Source organism: Fusarium oxysporum, chromosome 3 (assembly GCF_000149955.1).
Source record: "Fusarium oxysporum f. sp. lycopersici 4287 chromosome 3, whole genome shotgun sequence".
In the NCBI taxonomy this organism is placed as follows: domain Eukaryota; kingdom Fungi; phylum Ascomycota; class Sordariomycetes; order Hypocreales; family Nectriaceae; genus Fusarium; species Fusarium oxysporum.
The window spans coordinates 2,131,037-2,150,867 of NC_030988.1; the positions used below are offsets into that span (position 1 = coordinate 2,131,037).

Genomic DNA, 19,831 nt, shown 5'->3' on the forward strand with positions numbered 1-19,831 from the left:
CATCGCCCGTCAGCCCTTCTGTATATTGCTTTTATTATCCCACTCACACCAACACTGTTGGCGCCAGCTGGACGCCGCTGACTACGAGATGCGGCCACCCTGCCAAGCGTAACATCTTTGAGCGCAACCTCCATGCCGGTTATCGACGGTCTGAACGTCATGCGATATTTCTGTCGCATGGTTCGAGTGGTTGTAATCTTGAAGCGCCCCTCTGGCACCCTCTCCGAAGTTGCCACCTACGGAAAGCTTCAAAGCTTCTACTCCGTGGACCTAAACTACCGCTGCGCAGCGGGTTAGTCCCTTCCTTCAGGTCTCTGCTCCTCTCTCTCAAAGTCTATTGATGGGATGGCAAATGCCTTATTTCGCCCTCTCGACATCTGCGTCGATTGAGGGTGGTGTTTCCTCTTTTTACATCCAAGGTCTCATCCTTTCTACATAATAGTCCGTGTTACTTTTACTCGGATCATGCCTCCACCAGGACGGACTCCCCTTCCGATAGAAGATGTCCGCCAAACTCTGGAGAGGCTAGATCGGCAGCACACTGATACAACGGCTCGCACCCGGCGGACCACCCGGCCGCAGCGGGTCATGGAGTCGGAGCTCCGAAACACGAAGCTCAGAATGCCCTTCGAGGAAATCATCCGTGTATCGGACGACCTGGACCGTAGACGCGCCGAACGTCGGACCGGTGGACCCGGACCCTATCGGCCCCACCAGGCTCGCAGGCGCAGTGGATGGGTCCATACGCGGGTTGCTACCGGACCGACGACTCCTGAGCCAGCCTCTCCTCTCCGGACTCCGCCTTCCCTCAAGCGGCATAGCATACAGCAAGACGTACTTCCGGCCCCGACACCCTCGGACCGAGACCGAAGCCGCCGGAAGAGGCCGAAACTACTGCACGAGGTTACTCAACATCAGCAACTGTCTCTTGACAGAATTCTTCAACACCGGGACTCCTGCTTTCGCGTGAAGGAAGACGTATCGCTAAGGAGATCCTGGTGTAAGGAAGTCCCGCTCGCCCTTCAAGTCGAGACTTCGAGATCGTTCCATGCAGCTTTTGCAGACGAGAGGACACTGCCTATTTCCCATTGCACCTTCTGTTACAGAAAATGCGCGCCAGCCAACATGACTACCATCCAGTGGAGGAGGGACTTGCCCTCCTCGCTCCTACGAGCCACAGTGGCTCTTCAAGAGTGCCAAAAGTGTCTGCCACTGACAGGTGACGCTCAGGTCGATGTTTGCCTCGAATGCCGCGGTAGCTTCGACCGTGGGAAGCTGCCAAAGGCATGCTCCGTCAACAACATGAATATAGGATGTGAGCATCGTTATCCCAAAGAACTCGACGGCCTCTCTCCTCTCGAGGAGAGGCTGATCGCTCTCCAGGCCCCCTTTGGCTATATCACGAAGTTCACTGTTGATAACAAGACGCCGTCGAGTGCGAGTTACAGGAAGCACATCAAGGGCCATATTGTCGTGTTTCCGAATAACGTAGACGACTTGGTCACCACAGTGCTGCCTCACCCGCTTCTTCGGACGATCGAGAACATCCATGTCTCTTGGAGTGGTGCCAAGAGACCCAATCAGGCGGAAGTGGGGTCCCTTCTTCAGGTGCGAAAGTCTCGGGCGACTGCTGCTCTCTTGTGGCTGCAGAAGAACAATCCCCTCTATAGGGGTATCGAGATTAACCTGGATGAGATACATGGCTGGCAGTATGCCGAGGGCTCGGCCGTTCCCGCCGTTCTCATGGAGCGCATGCGAAGAGAGGAACCCTCAGCCGTGGAAAAGACACACACAGACCCCATCGTCCCAAATGTTGATCGCGGATTAGAGGGGACCGGTTTCGCTAGCATTAAAGAGCTTCTCGCGTCCATGCAACCAGATGCCAGCGACGATGCCTCACCACCGGGCGACAGCGAGTTGGTGGAACAGTCCCACCAATCGCCTGAGGATCTACTTACATCTGCCCCTGACCCAGGGAGTGTTCACCACGGCGATGATACCCTGTGCGAGACCTCGGCGTCCGGCATGTTTCCTCTAGACGGACCTGCTACATTCGCTGAAGCTGACAAGCTGTCCTTCTTAGCTGAGGCTTTGCGGACGAGTCCGGGCGGACACGATGATGACGCCGAACCCGTCGGTATGATGGTCCATACGGCGGGTGACCAGCCATTCATCCGGGTCGAGCGTGGCGCGGATTTCGCTGACAGCCTACACGAGGATTTCTTCCCGCGAACCTTTCCGAAACTTTTCCCTTGGGGCAGGGGCGGCCCGAAGGGCCCCAGTCTGCCAGACGGCGATCCACGTGGCGCCTTGGGCTCCGCACAGAGTGGCACCAACCATTCGCTCAACTACTGGACCAAGTACGTGTTGCAGCGGCACAGGGGCCGGTTTGCCGTCCACCCAATCTTTTGTTTCTTGGTCTTCAATATCCTCCTGCGATCCACGAACCGAAGAATCAGCATGGTCCGTCTGGTAAAGGGCTCCTTCGACAGACTGGACCGGGTCTGTAGACGCCTGACGATGGACCGCTTGAAAATAGCACAGGAGGAAATGCAGGACACCAAGACCACGACCGATCCGGATATCTTGTTCTTGCTCCACGAACTGTCCATATTTGGCCACGCGCAGCCGCTCTCCAACGAAACCCGGCTCTTGATGCGGAGGAAGATACAGTCATTGAACATCTGGACAGGTATACCTGCCATCTGGATTACTGTCAATCCCAATGATATCAACAATCCGGTCAAGTTGAAACTCTCCATTCACAGACTTCATGATCGCGATGCAGCCAAGGAGCTTCTGATTGATCTCCGTGGGAGATATGATAGAATTTCTCTTAGCATTATGGATCCGGTCAGCGCTGCCATCTTCTTCCATCGAGAGGTCTCCTTGTTCTTTGAGAAATATGTCAAGACAGGCCAGGAATCAGTTTACGGGAAGATCAGCCATTACTACGCAACAGTTGAGACGAACGACCGAGGTAGTCTCCACCTGCATGGTCTACTCTGGTTGGAGGGTAATATGGAGTTGCCTTCCTTGATCGACGATATGACGAAAAATGAGGAGGGAGAATACCGTGCTCAAGTGGTTCGCTATCTGGACTCTGTATTTAACGAATGTCTGGATGAGGAAGCTGGAAGGGCCGTCCGCAAGGAGAGAAAGCCAATCGACCCGATTGACGAGATCATGAACAACACTGTGACTCTCTCAGGGGCTTTCGACAACGAGTCCAACTTCATTGCCTACTGTTGCCAGGTGCACTCGCATACGTACACCTGTATCAAGTATTCTCTGAAAGCACTCGCTATAGAGGGCGCAGGTCAACACAGAACGACGGCTTGTCGGTTCAAAGCCCCTTGGAAGCTCGTCGAGAACACCGGGTTCACGGAGGACGGTCTGCTCAGCATGAGGCGGAACCATGCGCTCGTCAACCGGTACAACAAAGCAATGGCGGTCGGCCTCCGCCACAATCATGACCTCTCTATGATCTTGACTAAGACGAAGGGATTGGCCATGGTATTCTACATCACAAATTATGCCACCAAATTAGACACGCCCATGTGGAAACGCCTCGTCTTTGCATCTGATGTTCTTCGGCAGCTCCGTGAATCCGCGTCGCTGGGGGGGCCAAGTCTTCCCGAGCAAGATGCCCAGCGTCAGGACGTGGTGAATGAGAGCCGCCAGTTTTTGATGAGGGCAGCGAACCGAATTTTCTCTGAGAGGCAGCTTTCGGCCGTAGAGGTCTGCTACTTTCTGCTCGGCTATCAAACAGACTTTACTAACGTACCAAACTGGTCCTACATCAACCTGACAGCACTTTACTGGACCATCTTCCGACGCTGGCCACACCTCCGTCGCCAGGCTTGTACGCAAATCGACGCCGAAGAGCCATCGGAAACAGTGCAGTTTCGGCGAAACGGCCGGACCTTGCTGTACCTGGACGCCTATGCTTATCGCGGCCCAGTTCTGAGAGATACGTGCCTCTACGACTATATGTCCACGATCATCGTGGAGCGCCGTCGTGGTCGAGATGAGGATGAAGTCCATATTGCGCTACAGGGGCCCCCGGAATGTCACGAATGGATTCAAAAGCTTCGTCAGCCCCCCGGATACGCAGTGCCAGTCTTTCAAGGGTTCATCAGCGACGATCACATGGACGACCACCCAGTGTACTTCAAACGGTATCTTTCCCTGCCTGGTTCACTCGCCCCCGAAGCTGCCCTGATAGTCTGTGTAGGAATTCGGTTCTCCATCTAGCCTTGTTCGTACCATGGGAGAAATTCCTCTCCGAAACCCACCCCGATATCACAGGCATATGGCAAAGTTTCGCAGCTAACCTGTGTCCTCGCTTGGGATCCCACGTCGCGAATATCTCTCTTCTCAGAAAGTCGGCTGAGGATGCTCGTAAGGATGCTCGGCTTTGGGCCAACCGGTCGGAAGGCGATGACACGGTAGACGTAGAATTCCCCCTGGGTGAAAGCAACTGTGATGATGAGCCGACCATGGAAGAGCCGACCATGGCAGAGCATTACCAAAACTATAAGGCCCTCTTCCGCACTCTCCAAAATGCTGTACGCAATTCCGACGCAACAAAGGACTCTCCGGTCTTGCAAGGTCTGATCCGAGACCTTGACCGGGAGAACCCGATAGAAGAGCGCCGCCCTTTTATCCAACGTCACGACGATTTCTATCAGCAAATTCGCCATCGTCAACACAGCGTCTTAAGCCAATGCTCCGTTCCTTCTGCCGATGACGTTCAGGCTGCGGCGAAGGCCCAGGATCTGCTGCATCTACAGATGCTCAACGAGATGGAGGGTGTTGTGCAAGGTGGCACAACCTCCATTGGGAACGCTAACATTGACGATCTGCTTGTTCGACAATGCGATGCAGACATTCCCATTCCGAGACATTTGGAAACCTCGCAGGCACAGAATCCTCGAATGCTTGTTGAACTGGGTCCCGTCGGAGGTTTCACGGAGCTGGGACTTCAGGCCGCCTCCGCGTATACACTCAACGGTTTGCAGAGTATGGCGCTACAGCTTATTTGTCGGTTCTTGGACAAGTACGTCGACCATCCAGACTCTGCCGGTCAGAACCTTCAATACGTTGGTGGCCCAGGCGGTACTGGGAAGTCCAGGATCGTCGATGCTTTGCGGAACGTATTTGTGGCTAGAGGCCAGCTGCATCAACTCCAGGTGACCGGCACGTCCGGCAGTGCGGCTGCTCAGATCGGCGGGACGACATTTCATTCGGCTTGTGGACTGGATATTCACCATTCTAACGACAGAAGAGAGCCTCCAGTCTTCTCGGAAGCGAAGAAATGGAGGTGGAAGCAGAAGTTGGTACTTGTGATTGACGAAGTCAGCATGCTCGGGGGGTCCACTTTATTCCAGGCCAACTGTCGCCTCCAGGCCCTCCGCGACTGCCCCGATAAGCCGTTTGGCGGTATTCCCGTCGTCCTCCTGATGGGTGATTTCTATCAGTTCGCCCCTGTGCTTGAGAAAAGTCTCCTGGTGGACCAGATGATGAGTCCGACTTACACGACCTCTTCGGGACAGGCAACCATTGCTCACCATCGTGGTCATAACCTGTGGCTGATGTTCAAGACCGTCATCCTTCTCGAGGAGCAAGTCCGCGCCCGGGACGATCCACAGCTGGGCGCTCTCTTGGAAAGAGTACGGGCCGGAACCCAGACTAGGGAGGACTTTGACCTGCTCAACACCAGGCTCGTGGACCGGTCCCAGATCACCTTCAAGGCTGGCTTGCGTGCCATAACACCGCTCAACCGTAACAGATGGGCTCTCAATATGGAAGCCCTGGTAGATTGGGCCCGCTTTCACGCAAAGCATATCTCCATCTTCATCTCGACACACACCTGGCGCAGCCGGACCTTTTTACAGCAGGAGCTAGCCCAGACCATCGAGCAAGGCGACAGCTCCAGCTGTAAGATCCCAGGAGTATTCTTCTACGCCCAGGGCATGCCTGTTGTTGTCAACAAAAATACCTATACCGGCCTGAGAGTTGTGAACGGGGCCGAGTTTACGGCCGTGGACCTCATCCCCGACCCAAACTTCCCAGGCCATTATCTCGCTGACGATGTTACCATACACTTCGGTCCGCCACTAGGCATATTGTTGGAGTCACAAGAGACAAAAGATATAACCATCCCGACACTCCCAGCGGGTACCTTACTCATCCGGCCCATCACGCATGTACTCGATCCAGCCAACTCCTGTTACAAGTTCCTATCCGGGAAATGCACCCGACGCGGACTGCCTGTGGTCCCTGCCTTCGTACTGACCGACTATAAGGCCCAAGGGAAAACGTTTGCCGATGTTCTTTTAGAGCTCCGAGGAAATCGCGTGACAAATGGTCAGCCCTCGAAGTGCGACTTCACTAGTCTCTATGTACAACTTTCTAGGTGCAAGACACTACAGGGCATCAAACTGCTAAATATAGTGCGGCCGCAGGACTTCCTCGGCAACAAGCCAGACCAGGTCATCGTTGACGCCATGAAGAGACTTGCGGATCTAGCGGTAGAAACAAGACGATCGTTTGAAAGCCAGCAATGCTTCACGTAGAACAGCGCGCGAGATATACTTATACCAGCACATACGAGGAACCTATGTCACATACGGCGACTGTACCGCTCGCCAGTCATCCGGGTCATTCTTGCCTCCAGTTCCCCGCCGTAATTTCTTCTGCTCTTTGCAGTAGTCTTTCCACCACTCCTCAAATGCTTGTCTACGATACATATGCGTCGGTGCACCTTCTCCATCTCCGAAGAGATCCAAGATGTGATCACAATACATCCATACACCCTCCAGATGCTGTGGTCGCAACGTCTTCTGATCCTTTCGCGCCACCAGCACCGTGCCGATGTGGGACTGCCAGCTCGGAGGCGCGAACCCGGATTCGGAGTCAATATGGAGATATGTGATGACCTGATTATCCAGATCGGCCCGGTCTGCAGATTGACTGCCGACCCGATGAAAGACTAATGGAACCTCGATGAGTCGCGGGATAGGAGGCACGAAGTTCGAGAAGATGGGGTGATCCGCCTTGACCGATGTCACTGACCAAGGTGCGAATCTGACTCTCTCACCATCGCAACGGACAGTGATGGCTTGGATGGATCCCGGAGTGCTGCCTGTGATTGGATCTGCTGTAGCCGGCGCACTTGATTGTAGTGCTGCTGGAGGGGGAGTTTCTCTTTCTGAATCTGTGTCCAGGTTGTCCCATTTTGAGTAATCAATGGTCATGGTAAACAACTTTATACTTCAATGCAATTCGTAATGCAATTCGATGATATTCGATGATACTCTTGAAGAACACGTAGATGGATAGATGGGCAGATGAGATAGAAATGGTAGAAACGCAAGCATGAAATAGCAATGCTGTCGAAAGCGGGGTCGGAGCCGTAAGCGCCTTTGCGCCGCGTCTAGGACTCAGCTCGTTCCTCAACGGCATTGGCGGAACCCGCAGGGGGCCGGTCTCCTGTGTCATGGTTATGGAATACATCATGGCAGACTAAACTACATAATATCTAACGTTATTACCATGCAATACCCACTTCCCGTAAGTACCACCTCTTGTACACCAAAAACAGATCTTCCTCATACAAATGCCCAGTTTCACTTAATCACTTCTTCAGCCAAACTGGAGCAATGAGCGTAAAAAATGACCATTTGACCTAAAATTCCATTTCTATTTATTTAGGGTCAGGGTTAGCCGACACGCCGTGCTGTTGGTCGAGTAGTCATCACCTGCACTTCAAATTTCAATCGTGTGCCGCGACTCTGGTATAAGCTTTTAGCTCCACCATTCGACTGTTGCATCTCTGAGGGTATTCGTGCCGCAGTGGACTTCGCCTCCATTTACGTGATGCGACATGAAATCGTCAACGAAGTGTACCTTCATCCCCGCTTGGCCGTACACATCTCGCACCGCCTCCTCAAAGATATCCTGACCATCAACGATTGGACCCCAAGGCTTCGCAGCCAAATAATCAGACCCGATGACAACACCGTTAATGACAGCCGGAAGGAAAGCAATTAGTTGACGCTGTCCAGGAGCGACTCTGTGCAGGCGTGGGGGGATTCCATCAAGATTAGATGGCCAGGGATATGTGACATTCTTGAAGAGAGCGGGTACTCGCAGAACTTGGTTGTGAGGCAGTGGTACCTCTTCGAGTAGAAGCTTCAAGTTGTGGTCGATGTACTTCTGTGCATATTTCTGCGTCTGCAAGAAATCGTCGTCAGACAGCAGCGCGTTGATGGTAAGGTTCTCAAGGCTAGAATCGTAAAAAGAAAAACCTTCCGGCTGGCGGAGATCGGGATAGCTAGTGACAAGGGTGGAGCCATGGCCACTGTCTTTTGCCTTTTTTAATAAAGCCAGCGGAGCTTGTGTATCCGCAATAGCGATGGTCCATCCTAGGTCGTTCTGGTATGGCAAGAACTGGACAAATTCGTCAACATGTCCAATGACCAACCAGCCAGCCTCTAGGATGAGGGGAGACTGGTAGATTTGAGCTTCAATAAGGCTCGTCATGGACTTGGCTGGATGCTTGTCAAAGTGCTTTCCCATGATGACCCTGCCGTGCTTATATGATGTCCCGTTCTTGGATACGTACGGTGGGATAATCTCGATGTTGCCACCTGAGTCAATCTCCTCGTGCCCAAAGCCAGACCCTAGCGACAGTTGATGGCCTCCGACTCTATTACCTCTGAAGCTTTCGAAGACCTGACGTCCAGCAACTCTGGTAGATTGCGCACTACGAACCAGGACGCGTAGTGATATCGGACCTTCTGGCCCAGGCATACTGGCGAAGCCGGGTTCCATGAAGTCTTGTGCCCAGATTTCGTCGGTGCCGTTGAGTAAGTGAAGGGCCGGGGTTTCAACCACGTTCATTAGAGCGTCTTCCAGACCGCGTACGAACTTGTTCTGCACCGGACTGGAAGTCTCGTTTCCTTTTACGGATAGCACCTCTTGTACGCGCTGCAGATGATGGTGGAATAGGACCGGCGCCTGCTTCATCGCCACGGCATCGTAGGTCGTCATATTGCCGTCGGTGACTCGAAACTCCAAAGAAAGCGTTCCGTTCCAGGCAGAGAGGTGAGAAACCAACTCTCTAGCGTCTATGGCGAGCTCAATGCCAGCACGTAGACTGCTCGCGTTGAATACGAACTGAGGATCAATGAGTCTCCACGGGGAACCTGCATCTGACAGGAATCCGGGCTGTTTCCAGAATACACGCACTGAGCCCAAGGTGCTCTCCGGAAGCGTATAGATGCTCCCGATAGCCTCTTTAGAGATACCTTGAAGGGGTGCGGTTCGGGCTGGGGCTGCCAGCTCAGGGGTTAGCAGCAAATGGCCTGAAGCGTCGTTGCAGCTCGACAGCTCCTGGTTGCTCAGGGAGAGACCATTGAGATCAAAGGCAGTGCATCGGTGGCGTTTATCGCCAATATTGGGGAGGAAAATGGCGCCACATTCATTTGTCCAGGTATATTTGTCTGCAATGTCTTTGCCGTTGACGATGCCATCTCGGTTCGTGTCTGCGAGAATGAGCGGACGTGTGGTGGACTTAATGAGTCCGGCGCTGACATGCGTGCCAATGAAGATAGGATATAGCCAGCCGGTCCGCATGGTGATGGGAGAAATGTGTGCGCAATGGTAATGGGCAATAAGAGGTACAGCTCAAGCTGTTTGGTGATCGAGTAGCTGATGCATGGGGCTCAACTATGCTTTATAGGCAACGCTCACCAAGTCCTACATTGATAAAATGCAATGACAGTTAAAAGATATTGATGGAAGTGACTCCCCTTAGCCGAATTGGGAAAAATCTTGACAGTTGCGTGGACGCCTTGTAGAAGGAGTAGAAGCGGCTGGCGTTAGCGTTAGCGTTAGCGTTGACGCCGAAGCAGATCAGGATGTAGATCGTTACCTAAATAGGCAAAATACATGGCCAAGACCCGGCACTGCTCGGTACCCACAGTCAGCAGCCTTGTCTTATTATCAACACTCTTGCTGACGTCCCAGTTACTCGCAGCAATCTACCGCGTTCGACGTGCGGCGAATAGCACCTTTGCCTGAAATGATCCGGCCTGCACTCGCATAGCCATCACAGGGCGAAAACATAAGGCCGATCAAAGAGTTTATCCCATTCCCATCCACTGTACCCCTGCCAAGTACGCTCGAGTAGCTGTATCGCCACCAATGGTGTCGCGGTCCCCAACGCCGCGCTCGCCCACTTCAGCTCTTGCAGAACAAATTGCTGGGCGCCGCCGTCGTCGTAGTTGAGCGCAAGGCCGAGTATCGTCAGCGGCCAGATGACCAGCTTGCGGTGATGGCTGCAGGCATCGAGCGACGAGTCTCTTAGATCCTGCAAAAGGCCGGCACGGAGGGACGTCCACTGGTCAGACTCGCGAACGTGGTCGAATCCCTGTGGCTGAGAAGCTAGGCAGTAGAGTACCACGGCGGATTGATAAATACGACCAATACGTTCCCAGCCCATTCTTCGCACCGCAAAGCCCTGTCCAGTCTCGTCCAAGCTGCCTCCAGTGCTAAAATCAGAATTCGTCACGACCTCAGACGCCCATAGCTCAGGGGAGAAGTTTAAGACGCGTCTGAGAATGTCCGAACCGGATGGTAATTGATCCGCGCTATCCGACAGGAGTGACGTTGCGCCGTCCTTAAGAAAGCGGTAATAATTAATGCGGATAACTTCAGCTAGGAGACCGGGAGCACACGGTATACAGGTCAAGGTCCTGTCGCCGAAAAGGTCCTGTAAGTATGGCAGAAGTTCCAGCTGCCGTTGGGCGCGAGCCGAGTTCACGCACGGGGACGTAGTTGCGCCAAGAACGTCGACGCTCAGAAAGATCAGTTTAACGTGGCAAAACACTTGGATAAAACATACTAGACGAGAAATTGATACATAGGTCGGATATTCGGGTGTAGCAGGGAGCAGCACCGGAACCCGCCGTGCATGTCAATCAGAGTGTAAGCTGCGTCGACGTGGTGCCACCATGACGGTGAGATTGAGTGTTGGATCTGCTCAGTCAGCACGATGCGAGCCGCGAATGGCAAGGCGGTATATCCGTACCTCGGAGAGCAGTAGGCATAGTATTGGCATAATGGAGTCGCGGCCACCAGTCAGCTCCCTGCGGACTAGCTGGAGAGCTTCGCCTCGACATTGCCGCAAGTTTAGGGCCATTGCGTTGCGCTCACGCTCAAAGCCCTCAGCGGTCTGCAAGATACGATGGCCAAGGGCGCTGCATATGAGTGTCTGTGATATTGCGGGAGGTATCCACGACACATAGGACGACGGAACGATGAAAGGGCTGGCAGCGCCTTCCAGGCTGATCCCCGACAAATCGGGCGCGATGTTGATGTTGTCTAGTCAAATCATTAACCCAGCGCGCTTCGCGTTTCGCGACATGAGTGCGACCAACAATATACCACCGCTTGTATCAATATCTCAAACGTGCTTCGGCCACTCATGTTTCTGAGCACAGTCATTGCAGTCTGGGCCTCACAGGCAGGAGTGCTGCTGACATGCTCAACTTTTGAGTCCTCAGATGCTTTTGCCCGAGTCGAAGTTTTCTGTCCCAAAAAGGTACAATTGGTAATAATCTCATCACTTCTCGCGGGAGGGCAGGAGACGTCTAGTGTCTTTGCCGATTGAGCTCCCTTGGATCTGGTCTGGCCGGGCCGCATCCACTGGAGAGGTTTGTGTTGATAGCCAGGGCAGTCCACGCCTCGAACACGGCATTTTCGGCACTTGGGCGTCCCCAGATCGCACACCAGTCGTCGCTTGGAGCATTCCCAGCATGGAGCGACAGGTCGGAATGGTCTGGCCTTTGGGTTTCATTGCGGTATTGATTGATGACATCCGCGTGATCGCTAAGATTGAAGGACGAAAGACAGTACTCGAAGTTTTAGTGAATTTGGGCGCTAAAACGCACACCACCCATTTCGCTTGACTAAGATTCCAAATATGGGCAAGATCATCTTGACCCCCCACTTATTATTCATTCTGAACGTCCACGTTAGCAGGATCTCCCCTATTAGCCTTCATCGCGGTAGAGCGCCAATAACGCAAGAATCGATACCCTTCTTCTAGGTTTATTGAATGGCTCTCGTTCTTGACACATCGCGCTTATCGACAGTAGGTCATCCGAAGGCTCAGTGTGGTACATGTCCGATATCGTACGGCCTGAGGGAGGCATGTGCACGTACCCGAGCAAGTAGAGTGGAAATGCGTCGCACTACCAATTCAGGTGCGTTCAACAGAAACGCAAAAGGCAGCGCGTTTCTTACACGAGAGCCCATGGCGACCTTTGAAGTTCATAATAGGTAAGTTGAGTAGCTTTATAGAAGCCGCAAACGGCCGCTTGCCAAATGAGCCTTGAGGAACAAGATTTGATATAGGGTAGGCACAGAGAAGGGTACTAAATTTTTCAATACGACGCTTACGCAATCTCAGTGCGGTGGCTGATTTAGACAAGTCGGCCGAGGCCTCACATATCTCCAAGCAGTACGGACATTCTTTCATGATTAATCCGTAAACCTAACATAATAACTTCGAGATTACTTTTTCATCAGCCACTTTTTCAATCCAGTGCCATTGTGATTCGCTATGAGTTCGGCCTCCAAATCGGAAAGGTCCCTCTCCTCCCTTCGAACCCACCAAGATTCATAGTCGGGGCAGAAGTCATGATGAATTAGGAGAGACCATTCTTTCCTCCATCTTCGCTTCGACTCGTTGTCCTCAAACGGACAGAATTCCTCCGAGATAGACGCATAATCGTTCCTATAATATGATATTAATTCCTTCCGACCGAGGGTAAGACTTAACTGGTGAGCGGCCTGATCAAACTCTTGTATCTTTAGAGGAAAGAGACTTTCAATTTCTAATTCAATGCCTTCGAGAAACTTCTCCACTCGATAGCCCTCAACCGCCCCCAGCAAGAAGAGAAAGACCTGCTTTATTTGAAAGGAGGAAGGGTCCATGCCGAGGTTGACGAGGGTGGTAGCAACCTTTGCAGGGGAGAATGAATCGGTGTCGCCACGCAAACCATCACGCAACGAACTGAGGTCTGCGTCGGGCGACAGATGCCGAAGCGAAGGAAGAACATCAAGTAACCCGCTATTCATGATAGGCAATCGTCCCCATCGACAAATGATGCTATCTAAGGGAATTTCGCCCCATATGAGAATCTCAGTATTGTAAACATCTTTGCATCCCAAGCCGATCTTCGAACATAAGCCATTGCATCTCAGATAATTCCCTGCTGCCAACTTCCACGGGTCCACAAGAAGTATCGCAACATCCTCCTTATCAGTATATGAACGGAATGCAATACTGAGAGCGCGAAGGAGATCGTCTGTTACGGAGATGAACGGCGTGGGTGTACGATTTCCAAATTGCGCGTGTCTCCTAACGTGGTTTTGGAGCGTGCGCAATACCACAGAGTCGAACGCCGGAGGAGGAAACAACCTGGCTCGATGGCCTCCCTGAACCTCTGATGGTGACTCGCAGTGGATGGCTCTATAATAGATGGGTATTTCAAAGGAGTTCGCTGGATATTGCCTGTACAGCTCAAATAATGACTGTGATATGTGAGCATTGGGCCGAACAGAAAAGATTATGATATGAGATGCCCACCGTGTTGCCTGTTTCCTCTTCAACTTCAGAGATATCATAATAGCTCGCAGCTTGATGCTTATCCTTGTCAAGACAGCCTAGAAAAGGCATCTTGTAACGGTTGCATATCCATGTTGTAGCCGGAAAACTGATGCAAAATGATTCTTTTCAGGCCGTATGTTCCTTGGCTACAGCTGAGACAGATCCTGGTGAGCTTGGCGAAGGTGTTAGGAGGTTATGAGGATTTGATCTCTTTTTATTAATAGTTCTAAATATTTATTATAACGTAGTTCACAAGCGAGTTGGCCAGCATACTGTGCAGCTAATAATAGCTTACCCTATAGCATTCCAAAGCTTAAATAAATTAGCTAAAAATTAAATAAAAAGTGTTCCTAAAATAGTATAGTTAACTTTATTAGAAAGTATTTTTTAAAGATTTTTAAGTATTTTAGATTATATAGAAAACCTTAAAATACAGTGTATTTTACAGTGTAAATAGACTTAAGTTTATAGCTACATAGGATTTTTTTAAAAATCTAAGAAAATTAATATAACGTGGTTGATAAGCATGCCGACCGGACAAGTATGCCGACCAAAAATTTCAGCCTTAAACTTTTAAATCCATTTAAAAACACCACAAACCATCTAATCAAGTAAAACTACTTACTATACTCTTCCCTAGATGTCTCAATTACTACCTGACAGGTCCTTGCATTATGCCCGGCCTTGCCGCATACACCACAACGCCGACCACCCGGTCGATCCGACCTTCCTCGAGCACCATCTCTAGATGATTCGGCCACTACCTGCGCATCAACATCCATCTGATCAATTACTTGCGATGCTTCCTGTACAGTCATTGCCCCTCCTTTCTGTAGTCTAGTCCTTTTTGCCCTCCGGCGCCGGCTTAGTATCTCATTTGCATCTCGAAGATTTCGCACCTCATTTCTCAATAAGACAACCTCATGCATAATTGCCCTTGTTGCTTTAGTATTTGACTTTAAAGCCTCTATAATTGACTCTGGGGAGCTGCTTTTATGTCTTCTGATTCGTCTTTCCAGGTATTCAGACTGAGATTGAGCCTCTGTTGCTGTCTTAGGAGTCTTTGAAACCCATGGGGTTGATGGTTGGCTGACCTCCCCGGGAGGCGTTGGGGTTCGTAGCTGCACATCAAGCTTTGAGATCACGGTTTCTGGGTCAAGAGGAGCAAGTCCAGCTCCTCTAAAGCCCCCCCGGATATTGCTTTCTGTAAAAGTAGCTTTAAAGGCGGCATAAAAGGCCGGGAAGAACTCAGTCTTGGAAATATGGGTTATAGAGCATCTGATCAGATGCTCTATTTCTTGACCATAAGCCTTTTTCAGTACTGCAAAGCACCCAATATCGAGAGGCTGGAGTAGATGGGATGCATGAGCAGGCATACAGAGCGTGATAATCTTGTTCTCCTTGCAATATTTCTCAAAGTCGGTAGAGTGGTGGCTTTCGTGACCATCAAGGATCAGAAGACGATACCGAGCATTTGATCGTTTAGTTGTAGATCGATCAAAGTGCTTTAGCCACTCAAGACCCAGCTCATTATTTGTCCAACCATTTTGGCTCGTTGCGATAACCCAGTCGGCCGGGAGGTTGCTTTCTCGGTACCAATTCGCAAGGTGATATTGGCCTGCGCCAATGATAAACGGCGGGATCGATTGACCTTCTGCGTTAATCGCCTGGATTACTGTAATCCATTCACGATTTCCAGGCTGCACTGATTTTGGTCTTCCTTGCCTTTCCGAGCCTGTAACTGCCATTCCGGCCATTATAAGGCCCATCATAAAGCCAGTCTCATCAAAGTTCCAGATATCATCTGATCAGATACCGTACTTTGCAATTGTATTCTGTACAAGCCTAAACCAGCCACGAATAATAGTCGGATCTTCGCATTTGGCTCTCTGGTAGTCATATCTCCGAAATAAACGCGTCTTTAGCTCTGGTTGCCGCTTGACGAAGTTATGAGCCCAGCGCTTGCCAACAGGTGATGCATCGCGGTCAGCGAGCAGAGAATTGGCTATTTCTTCCACAAAACGCAGTCGCGCAGGAAATCCTCGGGAATCTAGGTCAAGGAGGAATTGATCTATTATCTGTTCTTCTAGATCAGATAGTTTCCGTGACTTTGGGACCCAATCGCTTCGCGATTGAATGCCATTCCTTCGGTCACGGAGGGTACTATATCCAACCTTATATATAGTAGCAGCGCGTCGGAGACGTAATTTTGGGTTATTTTGAAGGGCCTGAAGGGCAAGAAGAATTCTAGCTTCATTTGAAGGTTGTGACATAATGGGTGGTTGAGAAGTATCTGATCAGATGGAAATGATGTAGGATGAGGGATTTTTGGTCGGCATACTTGTCCGGTCGGCATGCTTATCAACCACGTTAGTCGGTTTATAGGGCGTAAACTGAGCCATAGCGAACTGTCACGTCTCTTGATAGACAAGTAATGCGTGTTAGGCTTATTGTTGTTAAGAAGTTTTATTGATACCTGGTGAGCTAAGGTCTATGGTTGTGGAGTAACATGGTTCTATATACATGAGGTCCCGGTGATGGACCGAAGTGTTGGATAGGATTGGACCGAATGATCTGACAAGGATGGACCGAGAGGTTTTGGTTTCGGTCCATGTCTTGGTGTTTCCTTGGTTGCGTGTGATTGGATGGATTCGTGGGGTACACGTGATGTAACCGTGAGAGTCGTAACACTTGTGGCCTGGGCTTTGGCATCATCGTTTTGCTAATGGTTTCGTGTGTGGCTGTATTAGTGGAGTCGCAGCGCTGACTACCACTATCAGCACTGTGAATATCGCAAGTGTTGGCCGTATGGCTTGAGTGAGTAGTGGAGGGCGATTCCTAAGCGACTTTTTAGCTCTGCAGTGACAACTCCTCCGACAGCGACTGGCGGATGGTTGTGTATGGGGTAATGCTGTTGCGGTTGGAGACCCGATTTACCTCGAAAGGAGAATAAAAAAATGCAGGAATAAGAGGAGTCTTCCGGGGGCTTTCGAGATAAACTTTCTAGATCAGACCATAGAAAGGCCAAATCCAGTGGCGGACCAAAGTCATTGCGTAGGAATGCCAACTAAAAATTCAAAACATTTTAGCCTAATATAGACTCGAAGCTGAATAGTATGATATAAATCCGGCTATTACACACTTCGTACATTTTGGAATCATAAATCAGATCTAATTATGAAATAGCCAACCAATTATGACGACGTTGAATAATTCACCACCGAGCCAACATGACCAAATCCCAAAGCATCCAATGGAAGAATCGCTCGAATGGCTTCCCATAATCATTATTATCATGGTTTTTCTTATCTTGGATATTCTTTTCATGTACGACTCCACCGTGCCCCAGTCCACAGATAAGAGCATATGGTACCAGAGCTAATGATAAGGAAGGATTGCATTCAGAGTCCTTAGTAATAACCCGCTCGCGAGCTCAGAGAATTCAGAGGGTGATTTGCAACGGCTTGACTCAATAGCTCCACCGCAGACATATAAGCAAGTAACGACAGAAATGGAAATCGAAGGCCCAGGAGAACATTCGGCCTGGCCAGACGCGCTTATTATCTGGTAAGCTATTCCAATCAATAGACAGTTTCATTCTCAAATTAACTGTTCTTATTATATAGCGTTATATGCTTGGAAACGATGGTGGATTGTGATATCGTCCGTCGGTTACCGTGTGGGCATACATTCCATTCGGTCTGCATTACTCCATGGTACCTGGGGCAACATTATACCTGTCCCTTGTGCATATCAGACTTCATGTCATCCGAACTTGCACATGTCTGAATAGACAGATGAAAAGCACAATGCGTAGGGGTTCACCAATGTCGAGTCATCATGACCTCACGAACCTTGGTCCCCAGGATTAGCGATTCCGTGTCGATTGTGCCCCGTGGCGTAACGGTTTGTATCTCTTTGACTGCGCGAAGGCTCCCACACGGTACCAGTCTCCACTACTAGGTCACTATCTAAGTCGGTCGCTAGCTTGGTGGTAATGTGTTAGTCCTGTATCTTGATTTGGGTGAGGGTAGAGAGATACTGATCGTAATTGGCTAAGATCCCTGTAAGATACCCAATGGGAGCCTTCGCGCAGTCAAAGAGATAGTATTATACTCCAACTGTCGAAGATCAAGTCACTTGACATTCGGGCTAAAGGCAGTACATTGGCCTGGGTAGGTGCGTCAATAAGATTATATAGCTGCTGTTAATAGAATATTGGATTAGCCCTGTTTTATACATAGATTCTAGTCTCGAAGATTCTCTAGGTAGTACGCACATGCCTATAGAGTGGTGCAGGAGACTTTTTGTCAATCCTCGGGTGACAACGTACATGTACATCGATCGACACCTATAGGTTTGATACTAACCCTGTTCTTGTAGGAGGGACCTAAGGAGCTGTCTCTGTGTATGATTACGACCCCATATCATACTTGTTTTTGACCCCAGACTAGCCTGATATGCCTTGTAGGCTAATGACCAGGCTAATAAAAGTCCGTTTTGTAGTTGTGAACCTATCCCAATCATAGTCTAATATGGCCCCAGGCATACATTCTTTACAGAGATAAATCATGCCACAAGGTGTATCTGCTAGTGACGTGGCATGTGCTGTTGGGCTTACAATCTGTCGTCTTCTCGCCTACCCCGCACCACCTTTAGTTGTCTGTTTAGTGGTACTTTTCTTTTTACCAACGCCCAATCTCGGGTCACGAAACTATAAATGTGAGGTGATGACACAACCCTAATTCGAACATCAGATCATGGCCGCATTTCCGAACAGCTTCTTCTGCATTTATCTGCAACCGTCAGATCATATTGCGATCAGATGATATAGGAGCATGCTCCTAACCATCCGTAACTGATTCAAACATAAGTTCTGGAAGCCGCCCCCCTGCGGCGATGACGCAATTCACTTTTCACAATGTCTGAATTTGGTAAGAAGCCTTTCGGGCAATGGCAACAGCTACCGACCGGCTTTGACGCATTCGGATCAAACATTCACAACTCCAATCGTAAGATATCCTGCGAGCTTGCGCTTCCCTCATAAAGCGGAAATACTGCCTTTTTCAGCAATTGACTTATCGTAGATCCCACTAGTTGGGGTTTTGGTTCCGGCACGCCATCTTCCACTGGACCTTTTGCTACCACACGCGGATCATTCTATAGAGCTTCGGGAGGTAAGATACCTTTGGCGCCAACTGTTAGTTATTTGTAGTTATCTGATGTCTACCTGAGTAATAAAAAGATAATACAACAGCAAACTATAATACATAACCCTTCTCGCTCAGAGTTTATCATACTAAGTCAAGCTTTTCCAGATCCCGTCAGTTCGCTTGGACCCCGGTTGTCCAGCTCGGCGCCCACATTCCCGCCCACAACAACCGGCACTGGCTGGCTTGAGCATCACAGTAACACACAAGGGTTAACTGCACTCAGCGATCCTGGCAGAAGTAATGTCACAAATCATTCCGACCCGACCGGGTTTGGGGGCGGGTTCTTCGGTTCAAGCGCAAAGAAGAAGGGCTTCAGCACAGGAATAAGCCCAAGTACAGCCGAGTTTGGCTCAAATGCTTGGACAAGATTCAGGACCCCAACCACTTCCGTTTTCAGCGCTCCGAGTCAGTCTTTTGGTGGTTGGGCCTGGGGAATCCCTGCCACGGATACTTCAAAGCAGCCATTCTCCCCATTTGTTGAAAGTGAGCTAGGCAACAGGCAGAAGAGTTCCTATCAAAATCTTTGCTTCCAAGGTCCATACAAGAACTTCTCCCAGGAAGAGCTGAGGCTTGCAGATTACGCCCTCGGTCACCAGTACGGTCTATCATTTGAGTTCGGCGGCCCAAATTTTGGAACCGATTTTGGTACATCAATGCAGAGAAGTGCTTCTGATCCACCTCAGACATTTGGAATCGGCTCCCAACAGAGTGCGTTTGGCACTGGTTTTGGAGCCAAACCAAGTGGTGCAACTGGTTTTGGATCCGCTACCACCACCACTTCGCCCTTTGGACAGACTAAGGCCGGCGAAACCTTCGTCTGGGGTCAAAAGTCTCAGGGTCCAGATGTGTTTGGGACTCCGCCGGACGGTTTTCAAAGGCCAACAAGCAGCCAAAGAGATTTCGGAGTTTCCGGGAGCCCGGGATTCGGTTT

The 19,831-nt window shown here is 50.4% G+C and overlaps 7 protein-coding genes across 7 annotated transcripts in view; 4 read left to right on the forward strand and 3 right to left on the reverse strand.

The window, feature by feature from the left end:
• Nucleotides 1–132: 132 nt before the first annotated feature.
• Nucleotides 133–7,001, forward strand: FOXG_06459 (uncharacterized protein; the record flags this gene model as incomplete). The annotated part of the gene is made up of 4 exons (XM_018385134.1): nucleotides 133–292; nucleotides 443–4,181; nucleotides 4,385–6,536; nucleotides 6,828–7,001. The coding sequence occupies 4 exons, from the start codon at nucleotides 133–135 to the stop codon at nucleotides 6,999–7,001; spliced, it is 6,225 nt and encodes a 2,074-aa protein (XP_018242342.1).
• FOXG_19260 (uncharacterized protein) lies at nucleotides 6,624–7,262 on the reverse strand (the record flags this gene model as incomplete). Its single annotated transcript, XM_018399456.1, has 1 exon — nucleotides 6,624–7,262. The coding sequence occupies one exon, from the start codon at nucleotides 7,260–7,262 to the stop codon at nucleotides 6,624–6,626; it is 639 nt and encodes a 212-aa protein (XP_018242343.1).
• Nucleotides 7,263–7,812: 550 nt separating this feature from the next.
• FOXG_06460 (uncharacterized protein) lies at nucleotides 7,813–9,645 on the reverse strand (the record flags this gene model as incomplete). The annotated part of the gene is made up of 1 exon (XM_018385135.1): nucleotides 7,813–9,645. One exon carries the CDS (start codon nucleotides 9,643–9,645, stop codon nucleotides 7,813–7,815), a length of 1,833 nt encoding a protein of 610 aa, XP_018242344.1.
• Nucleotides 9,646–10,120: 475 nt separating this feature from the next.
• On the reverse strand, nucleotides 10,121–11,869 carry FOXG_06461 (uncharacterized protein; the record flags this gene model as incomplete). Its single annotated transcript, XM_018385136.1, has 5 exons — nucleotides 10,121–10,868; nucleotides 10,916–11,049; nucleotides 11,102–11,394; nucleotides 11,451–11,718; nucleotides 11,780–11,869. The coding sequence occupies 5 exons, from the start codon at nucleotides 11,867–11,869 to the stop codon at nucleotides 10,121–10,123; spliced, it is 1,533 nt and encodes a 510-aa protein (XP_018242345.1).
• A 459-nt stretch (nucleotides 11,870–12,328) lies between these two features.
• Nucleotides 12,329–13,197, forward strand: FOXG_19261 (uncharacterized protein; the record flags this gene model as incomplete). Its single annotated transcript, XM_018399457.1, has 3 exons — nucleotides 12,329–12,354; nucleotides 12,485–12,858; nucleotides 12,931–13,197. The coding sequence occupies 2 exons, from the start codon at nucleotides 12,329–12,331 to the stop codon at nucleotides 12,564–12,566; spliced, it is 108 nt and encodes a 35-aa protein (XP_018242346.1). The 3' UTR covers nucleotides 12,567–12,858; nucleotides 12,931–13,197.
• Nucleotides 13,198–16,783: 3,586 nt separating this feature from the next.
• On the forward strand, nucleotides 16,784–18,181 carry FOXG_19262 (uncharacterized protein). The gene has a single exon (XM_018399458.1). It carries the CDS (start codon nucleotides 16,884–16,886, stop codon nucleotides 17,067–17,069), a length of 186 nt encoding a protein of 61 aa, XP_018242347.1. The 5' UTR covers nucleotides 16,784–16,883; the 3' UTR covers nucleotides 17,070–18,181.
• A 407-nt stretch (nucleotides 18,182–18,588) lies between these two features.
• Nucleotides 18,589–19,831, forward strand: part of FOXG_06462 (uncharacterized protein) — a 3,376-nt gene continuing 2,133 nt past the window's right edge. The window contains exons 1-3 of the mRNA XM_018385137.1: nucleotides 18,589–18,699; nucleotides 18,775–18,864; nucleotides 19,006–19,745. Of these exons, the coding sequence (XP_018242348.1) occupies nucleotides 18,609–18,699; nucleotides 18,775–18,864; nucleotides 19,006–19,745 (921 nt within the window). The 5' untranslated portion in view covers nucleotides 18,589–18,608. The remainder of the gene's footprint in view (nucleotides 18,700–18,774; nucleotides 18,865–19,005; nucleotides 19,746–19,831) is intronic.

What these genes read in the sequence shown, in the direction of transcription:
- FOXG_19262 (XM_018399458.1), top strand. Translation starts at nt 16,884, where the DNA reads ATGACGACGTTGAATAATTCACCACCGAGCCAACATGACCAAATCCCA.